Here is a 25,359-nt window from a genome sequence, read left to right as displayed (position 1 = left end):
ACAGAGAAGTCTGTTTGTAATCTATTTTATATGTTGGATCTCTCCCAAAATAGTATTTGGAATTTGTAATCTATCTATAATTTAAAAAGTGAGTGTGTATATTGAACCAAAACTGAAGTCGATCCAAAGGAGTGACAGCCATGACTAATATCATATGTCCAAGAAGTACTTGTATGAACATGGCTGATATCCTTCAAGGACACTGATATTTGTGAACAGCATAAAGCAAAGTCTGAAATCTGTCCTCCAGAAGGTAAGACATATCTGACACCAAGTCTAGGATTGCACCGATGAATCTTATGTTCTGGAATGGAATCAGGTTGGATTTCTCCCAATTGAGAACGAGATCTAAAGCATCAAAAAAATCCAGGGTGTATGCATTGTGCTGCTTTAACTGTTGTCTTGAATTTGCAAATAGAAGCCAGTTGTCCATGTGTGGATACACTATTATTTCTTTTTGCCTTAGGCATGCATTTTATAAATATGCGTGGTGCTATGGAGAGACTAAAGGGAAGGATTCAAAATTGGTATGCTCTTCTTTCACAGGAAAGGACTTACGATAATTGAATCCAAAATGTGGAAATATGCATCCATGAGATCTATTGTGGCAAACTAGTCCTGGCTTTGCAACAAGGAAAGGATGATAGACAGGGTGACTATCCTGAAGCATTTGAAGATGTATGCATTGAGATGTCTGAGGTCCAAAATTGGGCAAAGTCCTCTATCCTTTCTGTTGATGATAAAATATCAAGAGACACCCCCCTCCAATGGATAGATGTTGTTAGGATGGGTTCATTTGCACCTTTGTACAGTAACAACTTTGTCAAGAACTTGAGAAGCGGAGGTCATGCAGATTACTTCCAACGGAAGGCATTCCTCCAACACTGTTGTATACCCCTTTTGGGTGATATTAAGGAGCCACGAATCAGTTGTTTTTGCTGCCCAGGCATAGAAAAATGGGATAGTCTGTCCTGGAAGTTGCAAATGGAGTGGGAAGAGGAGAGAACAGGCAGTCAAAGGCACCTCTTGCTTTGGTCCTGATTCTTTTTCTTGAACACAGATTGGTATTTAGAGGATAGAAGTTGTTTCCCTAAAGAAGATGAAGATTGGGAAAGGAATTGTGATTATTAGAATGATGGACTAAAAGTATGCCTCTTTACCAGAGCTGACCTATGCCAACTGTACCTCAGTCTTGAATAACTTTGAAAACTTGAGAACATGCTACATTGCCTAACAGAAGACCTCATCTTTTGCGTAAACTCCAGTTTTTCATCTGTCTCCTTGTTAAAAAGGCCAGATCCATCAAATGGCATGTCCTCTATAGTGGCTCTCACTGGAGTTGACAAGCCTGAGGAACATAACCATACAAGTCTTCTAAGAGTTACAGCTCCTGTTAGGATCTTGATAGAGCAACCAGCTTACATGGCATACAGAGTTGATTTGCTGCCTTGCCAACACATGCACTTCAGACTGGAGAGTGTTTGCTAGGCATTTCTCTTCATCAGGGAGATTGTGAAGAAAAGGTAGGTGCTATTCCCATGAATTCTGCTGGTAAACCCCTTACAGACTGTGTAGTACTAGATTCATAGGCCCAAAGCAAAAGTGGAATAGAACTTTTTGACCATGATGTCCAACTGACAGCCCTCATTATCAGCTGGTGTCAAATGACATCTTTGTGGGAACTTTGAGAAGCTTCCACCACAACAGAATTCAGCTCAGACGTTCAAGGAGCCACGCCAAATAGAAATCAACTACAAGGGCAGGTTTGAGGGCCAAAATTATGGATTTTGATATGACCCATGGATAAAGGTAAAACCTAGGGGCATGTAACAAAGAATGAAGCAAAGAAAAACAAAGTATGTAAGATCAGGTCATACCATAAGTGTGTTAAGAACTGCAGGCCATTAGTGCAAACCTATGCATATGCTGGGCAGTCAAGAATTATGACTTGCAGAGGTACAGTTAACAACTTCCCATTATAAAGACATATATATAGAGAGAAGGGGGGCATTTCCAACAATGCCTAGTTAAAGGAGGCTTTTAATACACGTGTGTGTGTGTGTGTGTGTATTGCTTCATACTAGAATTTCATACTAGAAATGATTGTTGCACATGTACAACCATTTGCAATAAAGAAATAAAAAGAACAAAAAACACAGCAGACATTCACTTTTATGATTGAAATAATTCATGTTGATAACATGGAATTACATTCAAGATTATGTGAACTACATTTTTGAGAGACCTGATTTATCCAAGTAATAACTTTCTTCTGTGGCCATGGTTTAAACCTTTATAAAATCTTACATTGACAAAGCTTATTTAAATGCAAATACATCTTCACTATCGCCTGTAACTCTGTGAAATTACTAAACATGATTTTCCATGCAAGAAACTGGCTCTACATATTACATTCTATTTTCCTTTGAATAACAGAACTATGTAAAGCTTAAATGTAAATTCTGATCAACATAAAAATTTCGTGCCCTATGCAAAACTGTCAAAAATATATTCAGGAACTCTAGATGTGTGTCTAGGTATAAGCATTTCAGTAATTTATAGGAGCAATTCAACTTGTCTTGAAACATATTCAGTGATATAAGAAGTCTGTGACACTTTCCCCATGCTTTACCACCTTTAACAGTGATACATACTGAAATTAATTTAGTTTTTGAACAAATTCTAAGTTCTGTTATGTTAAATTTTCTGTACATTAGATTTTATACAAATCACATTGCTTCCCTATTAAAATCAGAAAGAATTTAGTGCATTTTTCTAACACTAGTACTGACTCATTTCATATAAAGTTTTTCAGTAAAGACATGTTTAGGGGCAGAATGACATTACAATTGCTTCTATGAGTTTGAACAAATCATCACTGTTGACCCATGCACAACATAATTTTTGATTTTAATTTTAACAGTCTTAGACATCATTTACTCATATAAAGTTAGTCCTGTATCAAAGTGTCCTAACTGCTTGAAGAACCTGTCCTTCGTACATGGTAAGAGCTTCCCTTCCTTCATTTTTCACAGAAGGGACACAAATTTTCAAGTTGCCCAGTTCTTGGGAGTTATCATCTTCAATGCCTGCTAACTGATCTGTAACCATTTTTTTTTACATTGAACGCAAGAGACATTTTGGAATTTGTTTCACTAATCTGAAGACTTGTAGGTACTTAATGAGCAATTAATCAGGCTAGAAACACATTCATGGTGTACTGAGTATTTAAAACCCTGCCACTAGCCAATTATGTTTGAATTTTTTCACCCCATTTCTTTTCCATATTTTGGTCCCTGTAATTATATCTTTGTGCAGGTTTGTTTTTCTCCAATAAAAATACTGACTATACATGCAGTATTTTCCTTCTTGTGATTCTTAACTGCTCTTTAGAATTCCCATATTCAAATGCTTTAAAATAGTTCAGTGTTATCTCCTAGGGTGTTCATATTTCAGCAGCAACTTACCAGTTTTGGGAGAGCATCTATCTAAAGTCATCTTTTCCTGAACACTGAGATTCAGAAGGGAGTCTGCTTCCATTGTGTCTCCTTTTTGTTTCTTTGACATATAATTTAGAGTTGGACTTCCTTTATTTTGAGGCATTGGTGACAGCGTGCAGTCTCTACTTGCAGGAGTCTCATTAATCTCACTCATTCTTTTTCTCTTTCTGTTGCAACCTGCACTGATTTCACTAGGCCCTTTTAAAACTTTCTCTGTTTTGCTTTTTGATAAACTGTATTTGCAAACCATTTCACCAGGACTCTGCAATTTATCCAGGCATGAAAAAGGAAGGCTAATTCTTCTTTTACTTTTATTAACGTTAGATGGTGAAAAATAATCTTCAAAAGAAGTATCTTGGTTTTTGATGGTCCCAACAGGATGAAGCATTGCTTGCAAAAAGTCATCATGAGAATCTCTCTTAGGTAAAGATGAGGTGCTCCTTGTAAGAGTTGATCTCCTTCTGGGTTTCTTTTGTTCTTTTGAAGAAGAATCAATAGGTTTAATAGAAGGTAGATTAACTTCTAAATTTAAATGATTGCTGCCGGTCTCTTCAGTAACTTTCAAATGGATCATTGAAGAAACGCTGTAATCCAAATTCTTTGCTGGTGAAAGATGATTTCCAATCAGAGTTGTAAAGCAACCATTCCTCTCAACGTGTTTTTGTGCAAAGGACATGTCACATCTTGCCTTTTCAACATGATACTTATCTTTCAAGCCATTGGGCGCAATCAGTTTTTTTCTCAAATGTTCGCCATTAGGTTGTTCTAGGCTTCTATGTTTGAAGTCAGCTGTAGATAGTGGAGAGCTCCATAAGGAGGCTATAGAAATATCTGTAGCACTGTCACCTTCAGACATTAATTCATTTGAGTCTTTCACAGCATTCTCTGTGTCAACGTTTTCCAATAAATTCGCTAAACTTAGAAGGTCATGGCTGTCTCCTAAAAAAAAAAAGCCAACTATTTAAATCCCCAAACAGTATCTTAACCATTAAAAACCGAAATAAAATTAAACACAACATTGGCGGGTTACAAACTGTCATGAAGGTACGCGCAGAGCGCGTACTAGGGTTAGGGAGGTGCGATGCTTCCACACCTCCCTAACCCTAATACGCGCTCCACACGTAAAAAATGACGGCCGCCGTCATGAGGACATCACGGCCATGCCGCCTCTACACGGGGCGGCGCGGACGTGACGTCCTCACTCTGCGCCAGGGCGCCTAGGGCGCCCTTTCCGCGGACCAGGAAGGAGCTCCGTTTTGGAGCTCCTTCCTGGTTTGCGGCGGCGCTTTGCTTCACTGGGCGCAGCCTTCAGACAGCTGCGCCCAGCGAAGCAATGGAGAAAGGGGCCAAATGGCCCCTTTCTCCTTCTCCCCACCGCCGCGGGGTGTCCTTGGGGCTTGAAGCCCCAGGGACACCCCTTTTCAGGCTGCGGGGAAGCGGTGTTTTGCTGCTTCCCCGCAGCCTGAAAAGCGGTGGATCGGGGCCTCAGCGGCTGCCGTTCTGACAACTGAGGCCCCGATACACCAGGGAAAGGGGCGGGTGCAGCCTGCCCCAAATGGGCGGTCTATAACCCGCCGAAGTTCAATCAATTGTTACTAGTTTAAAGGACAAATCTTCTGTGAGCTGATTTTGCTAATGAAATGTTACTTATGTGTACAAAAAAAAGCATATATGAACAACAATGTGTACTAAACAGAAATATAGAGCTAGAACTTATACACTTATAGGGCAGTACAATTATATGCCAGGATAAATAAAATGGATCCAGCAGTTTCACCACTGCCAGGACCTTGCACTCATCAATTATACAACACACAATTAGCTTCCCACTCGCCAAGTAAAAAGTGAGGGTGGCTGTGAATGTATGAGTAAAGACTGGCTGTGCTAAGGACTTCAGTTAGGTTACCTTGAGAATGCATACCCATCTGTATAATAGTTTTCTTGTTAGCATAGTATTCCAATGGGATTCTGGTCACCACAGGCACCCATGATGAAACAGAATGCGTATAGCTATCCATACTAACAGAATACATGTGATTTCCCCACAGAGAAAGAGTACTGATATGGAACTAGGGTTTCGCTGCAATGACTTCAGTTTTGATACACATACTACATGTCTGTAACTTTTCACAACTGAAAGCATAGAATGATATCCATGAAAACATAGGCATCTCTAGGCAACTCTGAATTCAAATTTGTTTAAATAGTTAAATATTACATATTTTAAATGGGATTCTTAACTCTCTAATTCTCTATTATATATGTTAAGACTGTTTTGCATGTGATAGAGAATGTGCTCTTGGACAGCAATCCCCAGCAGCCTAGCACAAGCAATGATGAGGGTTGCACTCCAAAAACTACTAGAAGGCCACACATTTGACTTCCCTGTGCTAAACCATACTATACTGTTTATTACAGAACCATCTAAGATATCATAATATAGATATCACCTTAAATATTTATTACAGGTTGAATATTCCTTATCAGAAATGCTTGCGACCAGAAGTGTTCTGTTTTTCGGATTTTGGAATGTGAGTATTTGCATATACATAATGAGGCATGACAAGGCTGGAGAGAAACTAAGGATCTGTGAAGTGGCAGGAATCCAAGAGTAGTGCTTGGCATGAATCCACTCTTTCCACCGTGTCAGAGATCTTGGCATCTCTCTCCAGCCAAGTCTCTCTCTAGCCTCACAAATACAGTAAAGGTACATAGCTCAATTTTGGAGTATTTTGGAATTCCAGATAAGGGATACTCAACCTGTATTTAAATTATACTAATGTGAGAGATATTTCACAATATCTCAATTTTAGGCTAAATTTTGGATATAAATTATTATTATTATTACTTCATATTTATGTTTCAAAATGTTAATTATAGAGAGCATTTTTTTCCTATTGAGTTTTTTAAAGTAGGTGTACACTCAATTTTACGATTTTCCTTAAAAGCTTTTAACCCTTTTTCTTTTTTACCTGGTGACAATTCACATGTTGCACTGGTAGAAAATGGAATTTGTTCATGCAATGCCGGACCAGAACTGGAATAAGACACCTGAGACATCTGTGAAGCTAAAAGAAACTAAATTTCAGATAGATTAAAACAATTTTGGGAAATACCCTGAATGAGCTGAGAAATTGTAACTTTCTCTCCAGAGTGGCATGATAACCTGAATGTGTAGCCAGCTTTCCAAAAAGCTTAGGATGACTTGTTACATTAAAATACAATTTTTACCTAACAGAATGCAGATATCTGTCACCTTGTCATACATGTAACTGAAGAAGTTATGGTAAATGAAAGGAGGAAAAAGAATATACTGCTGACTCACCACCCCTTCCCCCATTCTGAAGATGTGTATTTTTTTCTATATTGCTACTACATTTCCACCACAGTACAAGAATTCACTTGCACTCTACAATCAGAGAAGCCATAAGCACAGCCACAAGAGAAAGAATTATCTCTGTGTGTAGTAAACAACAACATTTCCTGAGTCTATGGGGAAATCTACACACATCGCCTGTTGTTTATCAAGCATGCTCAAAGAATGATATTTAAACACACAAGGAGTGTGCTGTCCCCACCTCATCTATCTTTCCTTCACTTGTTCAAAATCAACATATTTGAAAAGGAGAACTTTTTTAACTATGGAGGTTTGCCTCATGATCAAGAATGCAACATTTTCCTCCATGTTGGAGGCTCCACGGCGGAAGAGGCTCTCCCCTTCAGATTGCAATGGGAAGTGATAACAGAGGGGACAAGAATAGTACACTCTCTTTGTGTGTGTTAAAATACAACCCTTCAGGAGCACCTAAAAAGGTACTCACCTTGAGTACATTACAAACAAGGTGAACAACATATGAATATATACAGTGAGCCCTTGGTATCCACCATGGTTTGGTTCTAGGACCCTCCATGGATTCCAAAATCCATGGATGCTCAATTCCCATTAAATACAATGGCATAGTAAAATGGTGTCTCTTACATCAAGGTTAACTTTTTGGAATATATATGTGTGCGTGCGTGAGTGTGTGTGTGTGTAGTCACAAATCCATGGCTTGAATGTATATATTAACACATTCAAGCCATGGATGTGTGAATCCATGGATATGGAGGGCTGACTGTATGCATAAGTGCAGAATTCATGTATTAACAAACTAAACAGCAAGATTACAGTTCAACAAAACTGGAGGAATAAAGGGTAGTGCAGGGCCAAACTTTCAGCAAGGAGAGGGGACAAAGCAATAGCAATGATAAGAAAGTGTGAGCAATAAAAGGGGAAATAACTTCTCTCATTTTAGAAAGTGCAAACAACATTTATCATCATACCTGTAGGGGAAAGATTTTCCCGCTTCTCCTTCATGTCCTTTATTCTCCTCTCCATTGCACTGCATTGATACTTTATTTTACTTGCTGGGCTGTATGCTAGTGAACCATTATCTTCAAATACTAATACTGGTGTATCCGCTTCTGAAAAGTGCAGAAATTATTAGGAAAAACTGACTAATTTTTAGGAAGATTGTCTATTTCAACAGCAAACAAATATAAACATGCACCATATATATTCGTTTATAAGTTGGGGGCAGATTTTGGGGCCAAAATTATGGAGTTTGATAAGTGGATAAGTCAAGGATAAAACTTAGGGACACATACCAAAGGATGTAAGGGATGGAGCAAAGGAAAATGATGCCAAAGCATTTACAAATTCCACAGGCAAAACTTTGTGCTCATTATTAAAGCTGGATGGATGAGGAGGAAACTACATTAAATGGTGGCTGTGCAATGTGTGGATCAGGCACAGGCAAGGCTAAGGAAATGTATGTGTCAAAAAGGATGAAAAGGCAAAGCAAAGAAAATGATGACTACCTCAGTAGTGACTATAGCATTTATCTTTATTTAAATCCTCCAAAACCCGATTCCCCTCAATGCTGCTTTGAGGGGAAACACCAGAGTTGCTGCTGACACCATTTATCCATCAAGGCACACGAAAAGGACAGAAGCAGTGCCACGGTGGGCATAGTTGGGGAGTGTCAGTGCTTCTTTTAGCTTCTCCTGAGAAAGGCTAAGTTCTTGCTTTTTGTCATTCTACTCAAAGAAGAGGATGGCTCCTTTTTTTTGTAAGAGCTAAGGCACAGTACTTACATCGACCTGTGGATAAGTCGGCCCATGTTTAGGGGTTGACTTTGTTTACAACTAACATTTCAAGACTTATACATGAGCATATAGATTAAGCAACAATTTCAAAACCAAGCTTTATGCAGAATTGTTCCAAAGGTTGCTTAATGTTTTTGAAAAAGTTTTCTGAACAGTATAAGACATAAGACCCTGGCCCTCATACATTTAGGGATAGTGTTGTTGTGACCTGTGAATACAGCAGCAGGTTTGTGGGGATTTGTGTGAAATTGCCAAAAGTAAATCTCCTGCGCTCTGTCTTGTACTACAGTGGTGCCTCGGGTTACGAAAATAATTCGTTCCGCGGCCGCTTTCGTAACCCGAAAAGCCTTCGTAAGCCGAAAACCCATAGGCGCTAATGGGGAAAAAGCCGCGGCTCTGCCGCGGCTCCATTTAAAATAGCGCCGGAGTTTTTTCGTAACCCAAAAAAACTTTCGTAACCCGAAACAATAAATCCCTATGGGATTTTTTCGTATCCCGAAAAATTCGTAACCTGGGTATTTCGTATCCCGAGGTACCACTGTACGCTGATTTTACTCTTGGCATTTAAGCACAGTGTTTAAAGATAACAATTTTTAAGCAACTTTAAGAGTATATATGTTTTCAAACAGATGCTATGTAATGTACACTATTCTACAATATTCCACTGTGTTCCACAGTTTAAATATTCTACAATATTCCACCACATTGTGAAAAGACTGGGAGCCTGAATGGTGGAGGGGTGAGAGATTAGGATAGAAGGGTCTTTTATACCAACTCAAAACATATTGGAGGAGTGTAAGTGTCAAAGCTGGTTCTGTACATGGATAGTGGTGATGCACTTTTGTTACCCCTAGAGGGAATTCAAGAGAAAAACTTGCCAACAGCACAGATCAGGAGCTCATTTTATTGTACTGGTTTCATATGGCTGAGCACCGCCTGCCCCCACCAAAGGCAATGAAAAGACAGTTTCACTGCTAATCTGACCCTCTATTGAACGGTGGGAACAGAGGGGAGAATCTTGCCAAGAAGGATTTGGTAACTGTGTGCACAGGAAAACATGAGTATTCTCTCTTTATTCTTTTATACCTCTTCGTCCAGAAAGAATCCATCAGTGGGAAGAGGGAAGGGAGAGAGGACTGAAAAATGAAGATACCAGTAGTTTTGGGTCTCTTCCTTTTATCTGTCCACAATTCATCTCCTTCTACAAATTTCACAGAGATTCCCATTTGTTGATATCAGTTTGCAAACACGGGTGTAAAATGGTATCTTAATTCTATCGTCAAGTTTCACAATCCACCAGAATTTTTTTTTACTGCATTGGTTTAAAAAATTAATAATGGTCCAAACTACACTGCAGAAATAATCCAGTTTGAGATTATTTTAACTAGGGAATTCTGGGAACTGCAGTTTTGTGAGACATTGAGACTCTGTCAGAGAGTTCTGGTGCCACAATAAACTACGATTCTCAGAATTCCCTAGCACTGAGCCAGGGCAGTTAAAGTGGTCTCAAACTGGATTAATTATCCAGTGTGTTTTGGATCAATATGAACAAATCAGATACTTGCCTACTGTTGCTTTTTGTACTGCCAACTCTCTAGTCATAATTTCCAACCTTTTCTGTAGCTTCTTATTATTTTCAGGAGTTTTTTCAATGAAGTCTTTGGGCTGCATGCATTTGTGCTGCAAAACAAAAAGATTATGATCTTTGGAATAGCGGTATATAAATAAAACAAATTATTATTAGTATTATTATTATTATTACAGCACCTATTCATAAATCTTGCAATAACACTGCACATTTGACATAGGAGCTGAGAAACAGAAATATTATCCCTCAGTTGTGCTAATTCTACATGTTCTACAAAAAGCAGGAAAAAGATATACAGTACACCCACGTCATATGTGGGCGTACTATACGCGGGTTTCAGCATATGCTGAAAGCTGCAAAGGAGTGTGTGGGAGCACGCTGGGTCCACGGGGTGGCACGTCCCTTTAAAGTTAATGGGGCGCATGCTTGAGGCCATGCACGAACCCCATTACTTTCAATGGGGCTCAAGCATACGTGGTTTTTTTACGTGGGGGGCTCCAGAACGGATCCCCCGCATAAAAAAGGGCGCATTGTACATGCATTTTTTTATTAATGCCCAAGTTTGAATTTTGAATATATACCAAAATAAAGTAAAACAGACAAAGCCAGAGAAGCCAAGTGCTAAACTATCAATTGATATTATAATCTGGAAAAAAAATAGACGTTGTTCATCTTTCTCCCTAACTGTACTTTCCTTCTTTAGCTAAGAGGAAAAGAGGAATGTGATGAGTCTTTCTTAAGCGGACTCCATTTTAAAAGGGTCAAACTTCATTTTAGTGACTCTAAGTTGCAATTATATAGAGTGGAGAAATTGCAGCCCTTGGCCTAATTTCAAAAGCTCTCTGCAGACAAGATATTTAAACTTCTTGGAAGAGAACTATTCCTCGTTTTCAGAGAAGTGGGGTAAACTGCACTAGAAGAATGTTGCATGGGCAACAGTTGTTCAGAAATACAGAGAAACTCACCAAAGTCTGCACACTTACGAGAAAAAGGAAATCAAATAGGAAAACTCCACAGAAACAAAGGGCAAGTTTTAAACATTGCCATACCTAATTGTGCTTACATATTTTAAACTGAATCCTATTGCTAGTCTCAATCAAAATAAGCCCAGTGAATTAATTACTTAAGTGTTGACTCATTAATGAACATCTGATTCACTGGGTATGCTCTAGTTAGAACTATCAACAGGAATTTGGCCTTTATATTATTTGTGATATGCAAAATGAAACATTATGGCTTTATTTGAAAAAATTCTAGTTTCAAAAAGAGTTGGTTTATAAATAATAGTTACCAGATTTAATTATTTATTCTTATTAATTATTTATGTTTTATTTTTCCTTATTTAAAAATATTGCAAGAAATTTTTAACAGGGAACTATCTATGGTTGCATGAGAGTTCTACTTGAAGTGAGATCTTATAGGTATGTTGGGATATGTTTAATGAAAATCTGAGATTATTAAAACAGATTTGTTATAAGAAATTAAAGAATACCAAGACAATTTCAAGTGACATACACACCTTTTTAACAAATGGAGGTAACCCTTCATTGCTATTTTTTGCAGGATACAATGATTCATCAACATGTGCTCCAATTTCTCGACATCTGAGTAGAACAAATTAAGTTATTAAATGCATTTCTTTGGTGTAGACTTTATGGATTTATTGCTGACAATCTTGCTAAACGTGAGAACAAATTAGTACTGAAAGCTATGTCTACTCTTTCCGATAGCTGAACTATTTTCAGGCCAGTTCTCATCTGTTTCTTCTGTGATATCTAAATCTCTGTGCAACATATCTTGTACAGAAAACTCAGGTCATCAAATGAGCCACTTGTTTGCTTGTAAAAGTCACATTTGAAATGCCAGTTTCTATTTTGATTCATCTGAATTAAGATAGAGCATGAAGTTGTAAAGAGCTAGTAATTTAGACACAAGATAGGAAAGGAACAGAGAATCTTTGAGGACAGGGGTCACATTCCTGAGTTTTGCTGGCAGTCAAAATCCAAGACAAAGCACATTTGGCAAGTCTTAAATGTCATTCAGACCAATCACTTTGGTTTACATTCTGAGAAGCAAAGGCCATCATGCCCTCACCCTTTTTGTGAAAAGCATTGGAATTTTAGAGACCATATATCCTAAATCTGATAGTTCTCTGGTTCATTTCCTCAATCCTGAAAACTGAAAAATACAAAATCATCTAGTTGCCTAAGGAACCTCTTGGCTGCATTTGATACATATGCCAAGAAATCACAATTCTGTATGACATGTATAATCTAGCAGTAAATCAACCAAAACAAATTTGGGAGAAAAGAAGCATGACTTGACTCCCCCCACTCCAAGCATGTGGAGTGTTAATAGAAAGCAAAACCACCTTATTGCAATGAGATCTATGTTTCTTTCCTGGTCACAAGTTCTTCCCCAAGAATCTTGCTTTATAAATAAGCAACCATAGTCTATATAAAAATGAAACTGAATTTTGTGTGAATAAAGATAATAAACACTTCTTTTGTATCATTTGAACTAACAGTTCTCCAATTCTAAACTTATTGTGTTATCCTAGAGCAGTGTTTTATAGCCAGTGTTACAGAAACTATATTGCAATACTTCTCCAGCTATCTGGTATGGGTGGGGTGGGATGTCCCAGCAATTACTTTTCCAAGTGTGCAATGGACAGATGCTAAATCTGAGCCCAACATACTTTTTTTTCTTCCCGAAAAACTTGCTAGGGACTGGCAGCCAGTGGTTCAGGGACTGACACTTCTCCGCAGACCATCCCCTAAAGCAACACTAAGTTCTTCACAAATAGTATCTTAATGAAAATGATGGCACTGCAGGCCAAACTTTCCTGAAGATGGTTTGCTCTTAATCATCATACAGCCTAATAGAAAATTCATTCCCCAAGGGAATATAGTCAAAATGACACCATTCAAAAAGAATAGGAAATTATTAGCAAACTCAGGAAACCCCCAAGATGTGCAAACAGGAAAAAAAGGCTTTAGAACACTGACAACAGCCTGACTGGCTGTAGAAGAACAACAATGGGAAATCAGGGAGCAGAACAAGGAATGCTGGAAGAGAGAATGGCTGGCTGGCATCTTGAACAGAAGCACTCTGGACTACAATGTTTTCTTGCAAATGTGTCTCTTTATACTACTAGCAATCTCAGGTGCTGAATTGTAATAACTGTGTAGAAAAAACAAGGATACCGAGAAAGAAGGAATATCAGTAAACCTGGAAGAACTGTAAGCTGTGAGAAAGCAGCAAAACATATTTATAGAAACAAACAAAAATACATTAAGTGGGCACAAATCTCCCGAACCAGACTAGTATAGATTAAATTTGCTCAGGTATCATGGCAATATTTTGGCTGGTTATGAGGTGCGGTAGGCAGTAGGGATGGAAACCTGGACAGGACAGGACAGGACAGGAAATGGAGCATGTTAGAAAAGACCATGATCAACCTGCTTGAATACTGAACAACAACGCATTCCACACAGTGCAACATTTTGTTGCAGGCTGCAGTTGTGACCTGACCTAAAATGCAATTTCTAGGGTATTGTTTGAATAGGCCTTTGGTTTACACACAGCAATACTGAGGCAGTCTTGGAGACTGCCCCTTGAGGACTCAGTGCCCACCTTCAAATATCTCAGAAGACTGATCAAGAAAGCAATTTCACAACAAAGAAATTAATACGAACTTCAAGTAGCATGTATGATTTTAGCGACACCTAGTGATCTTACAGTTGTAAAGCACATATGTTATAACTATACCCTAGATATATAGCATATTTCAATAATAGGGTTGAAAATGTATATGGTCATGAGAACACTAATCAGAATTATTGCTGTGCTAGGAGATTCTGTTTCAAAATTAAAATTATTTGAGAACATGAGCCAATTTTCATTTTCCTTGTATTTCTGTTGCCGTAAATCTATAACTGCTGTGGTAATCAACTGCATTCTGAGAATTGTAGATCTGTGAGCAATCAGCCCTGCCAGCAAGCTCTGCCACCACAATGAACTACAAATCCCAGGATTCCATAGGATAGAGCCATGGCAGTTATAGTGGTGTCAAAGAGAATTAACTCTGCAGTCCAGATGCAGCCTAAGTGTCAAGTTGGTACAGATATTCACAATGAAGATTAACCTGAACACTGTCTAAACAGAACTGTTACTCAACAGAATGAAATAAGTTATATTTTGATTTTCAACTATGTCCACAATATCCTGCTCATGTCTCGATAAAATATTTCACATTACTAATGCACTAATATATTTCATTTGTAATTTACATAAGTTAGGTCTGGAACAATTTGTTGTTACCAGTCATCATATTTACTTTCACCTATGGTAGTCTTATGAATAAGAGACCTCCAAGAGATCTAGTCATCAACTGCCCTGCTCATATCTTGCAAACTCAGAACTGTGACTCTCTTGATTGATTCAATCCACCTGTAGTGTGGTCTCCCTCTTTTCCTACTAACTTCCATTTTATCAAGCATTACTGTCTTTTCCAATGAGTCACATTGTCTCATGATGTGTTCAAAATAGCCTCAGTTTAGTCATATTTGCTTCTAATGGGAATTTAGGCTTCATTTGCTCTAAAACCCACTCATTTGTCTTTTTAGCAGACCATGCTCCAGCGTCACATTTTAAATGAGCTGTTGTTTTTTTTAATGCATTCACACACATGCACAGAAATGGGAAATACCATGCCCTGGATGATTCTGACTTTGGTATTTAATGATATGCCTTTACATTTGGATATCATATCTAGTTCCTTCATAGCTGTCTTTCCAATTCTTAGCTTTCTTCTGATTTCTTGACATTCTGATTAATGACTGAGCCAAAGTATAGAAAAATGTGAATTCTACCACACTACTTATCATTCTAAAGGGAAAATAATTGGAAGTCCTTTACTTGCTGACGACATATAAATATGTCAAAATAAGTTATACATTTGTCAGTAACAAAACACAGGACAGTAGGTCACATAGGCTGAATCTGCACTGCAGAATTAATGCAGTTTGACACAGCTTTAAGTGCCATGGCTCCATTCTATGGAATCCTGGGATTTGCAGTTTGTTCTAGCACCAGAGCTCTGAGAGAGAAGGCTCAATAGCATAGGAAATTACAAATCGCATAGCATTTGAGCCATGGCAGTTAAAGAAATATCAAATTACATTATTTCAATGGTTTAGATTCTGCCACAGTATAAAAAAGCCTTTGTGTATTGTTGTAGAAGATAAATAAGCAAGAAGAACATAATTACGTAATTTGGTGCTGCAAAGATGTGAATGAACAAGCTGAATATACTATTATCACCTGTTCCAAAATCAAAGCTAAACCGACTGATATTCCTAAAAATGTAAACAGATAATCCAATAATACAAATAATAAATAGTCTTGTGAAGAAAATAGAATAAGGCATTGGTATTTTTTGTCATCTAGCATTGCTCTGCCCTTGTACGCTCATGTATTTTTGAATATATCTTTTTAATTCATGCAGCAATTATGTGGGTAGTTTATTCAAAATGAGTTGATTCTTTGTGTTACCATCCATCTTTTAATATCTGGTTTGTTCTTTTCTTTATTTTCATTGTACTGAGGCAGACCACTGTTTCTATCTATACCACTATTGTTAGTAATGTCCACTGTTGTGTTAACTGGCAGCAAGTCTCTTGATGTGCCATGCAGCCATACTGTCCAAGATACTTTTAACTAGCAATATCACAAAATTGAATTTAGAACCTGTCACTTGCAAAGCATATGTTCTACTTCTGAATTATGTGCTCTCTGCAATATATGCCTCCTTTGGGATGCTCAGTTTGGAAACTTGTGGCCAGCTGTTCTCAGCTATAATTATTTTATCCAAATATAAAATTTCCATGTGGATGACACTAACATCTTTCAGCATTATCTTTCCTGGCACATTTAAAGAATATATTAGCACTTACTTTTCTACCCAAAGTACCGATACCAATTTAATCCCAGCCTTCTGCGCTCTTTTCCATGTAGATGAGAATCCATCTTTAAAAACCACATGAGTCACTTGCTTGTTGAAATTCTTGGAAACCTACAGAATATAAAGGAAAGAGCATAAAGTATTTTAAGAGAGACTAGAAACTCTTCCTCAAAACGAAGTTGATCAGTTATATCGAAAAGTAATACATTCTTATAGATAGCGTTGTCAGTGAATTTGCAGCTTTCAAAATAATCTTACACTCTTGTTTCACTAGTTTGCTTACAACTGAAGGGAAAAGAGGATTAATAATAATAATAATAATAATTTTTATTTATATCCCGCCTTTCCAATTGCATGATCAAGGCGGCTTACAAGACAAGAAACAATAAAATACAGATAAAGCATCACAATATAAAAAGTTTATTACTCTTCAGTAGGTTGCTGCACACTTAGTCCAACAGAAACCCTCAAATTCACTGACATCCTCAGTTAGGAGCATGCCTAAAAAAGGAAATTAACCATGTTATTTCTTAGCTCTTCATAGACGGGTTCAGTAGATCACTATTTGGGAAGATTCCTTAAAATTCGAGGTCATTTGACTGCTGAAATCCCATATGTGTTTTCCCTATCTAAAGTCTTTGTATCCTGGATATTCCTAGTCCATATTTACAGAGACATTTACAGTCTGCCTTAATATGAGTGCAATTGTGCAAGAACTCCTATCACTAATAATAAAAAGGCTAAAATAAAAATAAATAGATATGATTCACAACGGCAAAGCACTTCTCAGCAGGTATTTGTATATTGGCTGAGTTCTTATTGCTAAGGCAGCTTTCCCAATGCAGAGTCTGGGGGGACTGATACCATCCTACATGCTGAATGAACTTGATATGAGGCCCCTGAAGGCAATGAACAACAGCCCTCTGTTTTATGGCTGAAATGGACTCTTTATACCAGCAGCAACGAAAGAGGGCAGGGAACCCATAGAATTACTATTTTAAAAAGTGGTGGACACATTTGCCATTTTCCACTGAATAATTAATCATAAATGAAATTATCATGAACATTTACAAGAAGAGAGGGGATTTTTTTCAATTTAGGGAAGTCATGAACAACAAAAGAAGAGAAAAGGAGATGAAGGGAAGATAAGCAAACAAACAAACAAACAAAAACACTGAAGACAGTCACACTTTAGTGGTTACATTAACATACTTAACGGGTGATTGCCAATATAGGCGTTATGCAAAAGACTTCACAAAAAAACCGACTCTAAATTGTGCATTTGTATGTGAAAAGATATCACAATGTTCATATTAGAAAAACTCATAAACGGACAATAACATCAACAACTGAACAAAGGTCAACATAAACAATTACCATTTAAAGGGCCAGAAATACACAGTTGCTGAGAAAAAATATGGATTATAGATGTAACAATACCTAGAGACAAAAGAATTGAAGACAAAGCGATGGAAAACATTATGAAATACTGAGACCTACCAATCCAATTGTTGTCTCTAGGAAAAGAAAACAACTGTGATTCCAGTACTGATAGGCATTCTGGAAGCAATTTCAAAGAGATGACAAATATTGTATTGTTATAGAGAGTAAACATAACAACGCAATGACAAAAAGCGACTTTGCTTGAAAAAGATGCATTTTCGTGGATATCTCACTGATTCCACATTTTTGGATAAATCTGAATCTCTGACAGTTCAAAATTCAAGTCAGTAATGCATGATAAGAATGTGAAACCAGAATTACGTACAACACAAGCACAGTGCGATTTAAACTAAAACACTCCTTTGCAAAGTATTAACTCACCTTTGCTCCCTATCAAGGAGTTGTTGGGTAAAGGCTTGAGAATAGTTTTCTGTTCTGCTGGTTGACCACTTCAACATATGCTGTAACACCTAAGATTGAAAAAAAAAAGAGGGAATTTAAATGATGGAAGTGGGAGGTCAACTTTTAACCTGTGAGTCACCTTGGAGCCCTCTGGGATTCAACTCACAATGTGTGGCTGCAGTACTGGCATTTTAAGCACTGCACAACCAGGTTCCTGTATCTAACTCTCTATGTGTTCCCAAAAACTAAAGCCATAACAGAATATCCCTTATTTTTCATGTATTCAATAAACACCTCTATGGGTCTTAAAATGAAACCAAGCTTTCCCGTGTATTAGTTCTTTTCCATTAAATCAATAATTTTAACAACAAATCGTCATGCAAAGGGATCGTTGACTCTTGTGTAGGTTATTCTAGTTGCAACTGTCATATATTGAAGCATTCTATCCTAATCTTCTCCAAGTGATCATCCAAGTCTAATGGGAAAATTAAGTTTAATTTTTAAAATGTCCCCCATCAAATTATGGATTTGAGTCCAAATATTCAGCTTTCACAAGTCGACCACATTAAAAGAAATAGTCCCTTCTTTCTATGACATTAAGTACAAATCTGAGGGAACCTTTATACTCTTGGAAATCTTTCTAGGGTGAAATACCAATGGTAAAAACCATTCTTACCAAAGTCTCTCTGCTGCAGATGTCCTTCAATTTCCTGCTGAGGTAGTTGTAACACAGGAAGAGACTTCAACTATATCCCTGCAGACTGAAGCTTTCCTTCAGCAACTTTGGCTTCTCAACAATAAACTCTCATTACAATTTTTTATGTGTCGTATTTCAGAACCAAGGCAATACGTTAGACTTCAGCCGCAACACGCAGAATTAAGGCAGTTTGACACTATTTAACCGCCACTGCTCAATGTTATGGAATTCTGGGGTTAGCAGTTTTGAGACATTTAGCCTTCTCTGTCAGACAGCTCTGGTGTCACAATAAGCTACAACTCAGAATTGCACAGAAGGGAGCAATGAGTTTAAAGCAGTGTCAAGCTGCATTAATTCTGCAGTGTGCAGCAGCCTTCCTGTGACAGACAGTATATAATCAAGACGGTATCAAATATAAAAAGGGTACGTGCGCCCGCTCAACTTGCGATCCGCTGTTTGAGCTTCCGCGGACAGCAACCCCCAGTTTTTCCAAGGGATGCGTCCAAGCGGTGGCATGAGCAGGAGCATTCCCATTGTTAAGAGCAGACTTAAGCCCTGCATTTTTGCTATGGGGGGGGGGGTCCAGAACAGATCCCTGCGGAAGCAAAGGCACACTGTACTATTATGATAATTGGGAATGGTAGCGGGAATAGAGGTAGCTATTATGGCTGTGTAGGAAGGATTCAGGAGAGGGAGGCAGATACAATAAGTCAGAGACGTGAGTTTCACGGAGTCACCCCTTGCCATCTCCACTGCACTGTGCAGGAAAGATTTTGGATGACCTTTTTTTAAATGTTGCTATTTGCATACAAATATTGTTCCCTGCTACTTCATTATTCCAAGGTTACTTATAACTATTCCATTAACTACTTATTTTATGACAAAAGGGACACTCAGTACTAGCTTCATATGTTGCTTAAACCAGCAGGGAGATATGTATGTAGTCAGCTTTCACTCTGAAACAGAGCACAGCTGGGGCCAGAGCTTGGAGGTTTTATTTGATTAGTCCACAAGTGTCAACTGACTAGATGGTGAGTGTGTTATCCTTTGAATCGGAAGCAGCACTGCCAGACTAGAATACTTGGTGACAGAGAGTCCCTAGGGATGGATATGAGGCTTTCACTTGTTCAGAGGAGGTTTGCCTTTACCTTCCCCTGAGGCTGAGAGAGCGTGTGACTTGTCCAAGGTCACCCAATGGGTTTCATGGTCAAACTGGGAATCAAACTCTGGTCTCCAGAGTCACAGTCCAAGCTCAAAGCACTAGGCACACTGGCTCTCACAGACTGACTAGTTATAGAGTCATATGCTCTCCACGTTGCTGTTGTTGCATGCCTTCAAGTCGCAAACCTATTAGGGCAGTTTTTCTTAGCAAGATTTTATTCAGAGGAGGTTTGCCCTTCCCTTAGGCTGAGAGGAAGGTTTTCCATGGCTGAGCAGAGATCTAACCCTAGTCTCCAGAGTGAGAGTCCAACACTAAAACTACTACCTACGATGGCTCTGATATATATATATATATATATATATATATGTTGTTGTGTGCCTTCAAGTCCTTTCTGACCCATGAAGATCCTAAGGTTTTATCCCTTCCTGCCCCATTCTAGTTCTCTTCTACTGAAAGAGATGCTTCCCTCCATGCCAAGGTAGGATCACCCCACCAAACTGGGGATGCTGTGTACCTTCAATTCGTTCCCCACTTATGGCAACCCTAAAGAGAACCTGACCTGGGGCTTTCTTGACAAGATTTGTTCAGAGGAGGTTTGCGTATACTTTTCCTCTGAGGCTGAGAGACTGCGACTGGCCCAAGGTCACCCAGTGAGTTTCAATGGCCAAGCAGGGAATCCAACTCTGCTCTCCAGAGTCAAACCACCAGGCCATGCTGACTGTCAAGATACACACACACACACACACACACTTATAAATACATAAATACGTATATCACACACACACACACACACATATATATTATTTTTATACTTGTTGTATATATACATACATCAAGTATAAATATATATTTATATATAACTATATTATAATATTATATAGATACCGACACACACACACATATATATACACATACACACATATAATATATAACTATATTATAGTTATATATATATATGCATGCACACGCATATATATACACACACACACGTTTATACATATACATAACTATTTACATTTACATTTATATATATATATATATATATATATATATATATATATACCTAATTTATACACACACAAGACACATATACACACACATATATAAATCCTGAGCCTTTCCCATGCCCCAACAGAAGGGATTGCATCAGACACACATCCAGAGCCTGCCTGCCTGCCTTCCTTCCTTCCTTCCTTCTGAGTGTTCGCAGTAGTACCTGCGAGAGCAGAAGGGCCCTCAGCCGCCTCCATTGGAAGAAGAAGAAGGAAGAAGAAGCGTCCAGCCCTGTTTAAACCGCGCGCGCGGTCCCCCGTGTCACGTGTCCAGGCCTAGAGCGACGCCTCTCGGCTGGCTCCTCCCCTCTTCCGGCGCCGCTCTGGTCTGAAGTTGGGACGAACCATAGAGTTGTCAAAGAGCGTTGCCCCGGCAACGACTCAGTGCTGCAGGCGGTGACTCATTACGTTCTCCCCCTCCCTCGCAATCAATCAATCAATCAATCATGCAGGGACAGGCGTCAATGTATATATATGATAACCCTGCAGATTGAGACTACTACCACTGTTATGTGCCCAAAGCCCTCCTGTACACTCCACACGGCAGAAATAATGCAGTTTGACACCACTTGATCTGCCCTGGCTCAGTACCATGGCATTCTGGGAATTGTAGCATTGTGAGACGTTTGGGTCCAAAACACACTGCAGAAATAATCCATCTTGAGATTGCTTTGACTGCCTTGGCTCAATGCTAGGGAATCCTGGGAGTTGTAGTTTTGTGAGACATTTAGCTTTCTCAGGCGCCACGATAAACTACAATTCCCATGATTCCCAAATAGCCCCGAGCCAGGGCAGTTAAAGCGGTCTCAAACTGGGATTATTTCTGCAGTGTGTTTTGGGCCTTGGTCGCCTCTGTCAGAGAGAGGCCTGGTGCCCCCACGAACTACAAATCCCAGGATTCCACAGGATGAAAATAAATACATTTTCTCCACAGAGTTATCGTTTGTTGTTGCACTTTCCCTGCTTCCTCTTCTTTTCTGGCCATTATTAAAAGCAAAAAGAGTGTAAATGACCCAACAACTCCAAACTTGCTCCTCCTCAGAAAGCAATGGGACACAATATGGAAGCAAAGACTAGCTTAAATTCTATTTATTGAACACAAAGAGCCAGACTTTGGCCTCTTCTATGCTTTCTTGGGACTTCACTTTCCAGAATTCCTGACTGTTGTCCAAACTTTCTGGGGCTTCTGGGAGTTGAAGTCTCAATGCACTCTTAAAAGACCAAAGTGGTACAGTATAGAAATCAGAGACATGATAGGCCCAAAACAGACTGCAGAAATAATCCAGTTTGAGACCACTTTCACTGCACTGGCTCAATGATAGGGAATCTAGGGATTTGTAGTTTTGTGAGACATTTAGCCTTCTCTGTCAGAGATAACTCTGGTGCCACAATGAACTACAATGTCCAGGATTCTCTAGCACAGAGCCAGGGCAGTTAAAGCAGTCTCAAACTGGATTATTTCTGCAGTCTGTTTTGGACCAGTGTCTGCATTTGAGGAAGTTGATGTGATCCACACTGGAGGAATAATCTGGTTTGACACCGCTTTAACTGCCATGGCTCAATGCAATGGGAATCTGGGAACTGCGGTTTGTTCTATAATTCCCAGAATTCCATGGCATTGAGTCATGGCACTTAAAGCAGTGTCAAACCAGATTCTTTCTGTAGTGTGGATCCAGTTGATGTAAGACTATAAAAGCTCATGCTACTTCTTTTGCCCAGTTAGTCTCAAAGTTGCTACAAGACCCCTGTACATACTAGAATAATAGAGTTTATCACACAGAATGGATCCCGTGCAGAAATGGGATTTAAAAATCTGGAAAAGAACTCAACAAAGCCTGCTCCTTTTTACTTTTGGGATTTTCTGAAAGCAAAAAGGAGCAGATTTTGTCTACGTCCCATTCAGGTTAATCTCACGTTACTGCTCATTAACCCTTATGTCGTGTGAAAAGCCCCAATGTCATCTGAAAATCTACCCGCTTTTGCAGATTTTTTCCAGTTCAAATTCAGACGGGTTACAGACCGCCAAAAAGCGGCGGTCTGCTGCCGCCGCCGGTTGCAACATCCGGGAACCTGGACGCTGCAAAGAAGGAGCGCAAAAATCGTGCTCCTTTCTGCGCCCCGGAAGACGCCACAAGTGCCGAAGTGCGCATTCGCGGCGTCATTTCTGGGGCGCGACATGCGGATGCAGCCGTCCGCTATGTCAAGATGGTGGCGGCTGTGTGGAAGGGCCGCCACCATTTCGTACGGACTCAGTCCGTACTAGGGTTAGGGGCGTCTGGAAGAGACGCCCCTTTCTAACCCTAGTACGGATTGAGTCCATGCTAGGGTGTCCGTTTGTAACGGGCCTCAGTTTCTGCATGGCATCCTGTCCTGTGTGATAAACTCCAATGATTCTCAAACTGTGCGGTGGGACAATGATTCTCAAACTGGATTATTTCTACACTGTGGTTTGGACCTCAGTGGTTCTAGCTTTCATTTGGTCATGGTCTACATTTTTCTTGAAGGTTCTACATTTTGGGGCACGTTGTCCCCCTTTGCGGTTATGATATCTGGTCACCCTGCACACTCATGCTCAGCTGCTTACTTCTACATGCTGGCTTTCTCCCTCACACCTTCTTAGCCAGTTAATTCTTATACACACACTCTCAAGTCATGGTCTCTCCCCTTCCTTCACAGACACTGGAGTTAATCACACAGGCAGCAAAGTACCCAAATCCCGTGGATAAACAGGGTTTAAATCTTGTTAATATCCCACAAGAGCGGAATTGTTTGCAGACAGGTTGGGGCACTTTGGCATTAACCCAACATTAACTCCTGCAAAAAGCTGCAAAATCTCACCACTTTTTAACTTCAGGATTTTCTTAAAGTTAAAAAATGGCGTGATTTTGCAGCTTTTTGCATGGATTAATGCCAAAGTGCTCTGAATTGTTTGAAAACAATACCGCACTTGTGGAATATTCACAGATTGAAACCCTGTTTAGCCATGGGATTTGGGCACTTCCCTCCCATGTGATAAACTCCACTGATTCACACACATTCTCAGCTTTTCTTACATGTTAATGCTCTCTCACACACGCATACTGTGACACACTTTCACACACAGTTACACATGCATTAATTCTCTCTCACACTCTTGGTACCTCTCTTGGTGTGTGAATGACTTCCTCTCATACACTAATTTTCTCTTTCACTCACACACTCAGTAATGTTCTTCTTCTGACACTCCATCATACAGTGTGACCAGACATTCTCCTTTTCCAAAACATGTCCTACAATTCAACTTTCTTTGTTCAGCAGGAATTAAAAAATGCCCTCCATTTTGAGCATTTTTTACACCTGATGCAGATCATTTTTTTTAGCACACTAATGTTCAAATGTGTCCATCCCCCTCAAAAAAAGAGACTGTCCATCTCTTTGGGGCTCATCTGGCATACGCATATTATGTACAGTTGCATAAATAATAACATATTGTGCACCCGTGTCATATGCTCAAACCTGCGGAGAGCCGTGTGGGAGCGCACGGGGCACAATGCGTGGTGCGTTCCATTGGAATGTATGGGGTGCGTGCCCATGGCACGCACCCTGCTGCGCCACCATGCCACTGCCTTGTGCACAAGCCCCATTCAAGTGAATGGGGCTCGAGCATATGCACTATTTGGCTTACGCGGGGGGGGGGGGCGGGTCTGGAATGGATCCCCACGTAAGGCAAAGGCGCACTGTACAACACAGTGGGCCCTTGGTATCCCCTGGGCTTTGGTTCCAGGACTCCGACGGATAGCAAAATCCATGGATGATCAAGTCCCATTAAATATAATGGCATAGTAAAATGGATTCCCTTATATAAAATGGCAAAATCAAGGTTTGATTATTGGAATTTATATTTTAAATTTTTTTTTTCAAGCTGTGGATGGTTGAATTTTTGGTTAATTTTTTTTTTTTTTGGGTTTTTTTTTTTTTTTTTTTTTTTTTTGCAGTGCCTTATCTTCCTTTTTGGTTATGGCATCTGATCACCCTGCTGACATATGCGCATTCATACACAGTCTCACACACAAATTCTGTCACACACACACAAACTCAGAAGGCAGAAGGGAATGGTGGTGGGGAAGGGATCAGGTCCAGCAGATTCTTCTCTCCCTCTGACGCCTGGACCAAGGCAGATGGACTGCAAGGAGGGCTCTTCTTAATCAAGGCCAGGCCTGATGGAGCTGGGACTGCATCTCTCCCTCCATGACTGGGTGGCACCAGATGGACTGGAGGGAGGGCTCTGCTTCTTAGAAAGCACTTGGAAGGCAGAGGTCCAAGTAGCAGTAGAACCAGCAGTTTCTTCTTCTTCCCCCTGGCCCCAGATAGTCACGGTGGTCCTCCCATTCTCTCTGCTGGGGGGTTCTGCAGCAGAGCCCTG

General features: G+C 39.5%; 1 protein-coding gene across 1 annotated transcript in view; it reads right to left on the bottom strand.

The window, feature by feature from the left end:
* MCPH1 (microcephalin 1) overlaps positions 1-25,359 on the bottom strand; it is a 277,161-nt gene that overhangs the window by 93,572 nt on the left and 158,230 nt on the right. Inside the window, exons 3-9 of the mRNA XM_042457433.1 lie at positions 18,026-18,034; positions 16,194-16,312; positions 11,756-11,840; positions 10,214-10,328; positions 7,824-7,964; positions 6,473-6,568; positions 3,468-4,439 (exon numbers count right to left, since the gene is read on the bottom strand). Coding sequence (XP_042313367.1) covers positions 3,468-4,439; positions 6,473-6,568; positions 7,824-7,964; positions 10,214-10,328; positions 11,756-11,840; positions 16,194-16,312; positions 18,026-18,034 — 1,537 coding nt within the window. The remainder of the gene's footprint in view (positions 1-3,467; positions 4,440-6,472; positions 6,569-7,823; positions 7,965-10,213; positions 10,329-11,755; positions 11,841-16,193; positions 16,313-18,025; positions 18,035-25,359) is intronic.

This window comes from Sceloporus undulatus, chromosome 1 (genome assembly GCF_019175285.1).
Source record: "Sceloporus undulatus isolate JIND9_A2432 ecotype Alabama chromosome 1, SceUnd_v1.1, whole genome shotgun sequence".
NCBI lineage: Eukaryota > Metazoa > Chordata > Lepidosauria > Squamata > Phrynosomatidae > Sceloporus > Sceloporus undulatus.
This window is presented reverse-complemented; position numbering and strand designations above follow the sequence as displayed.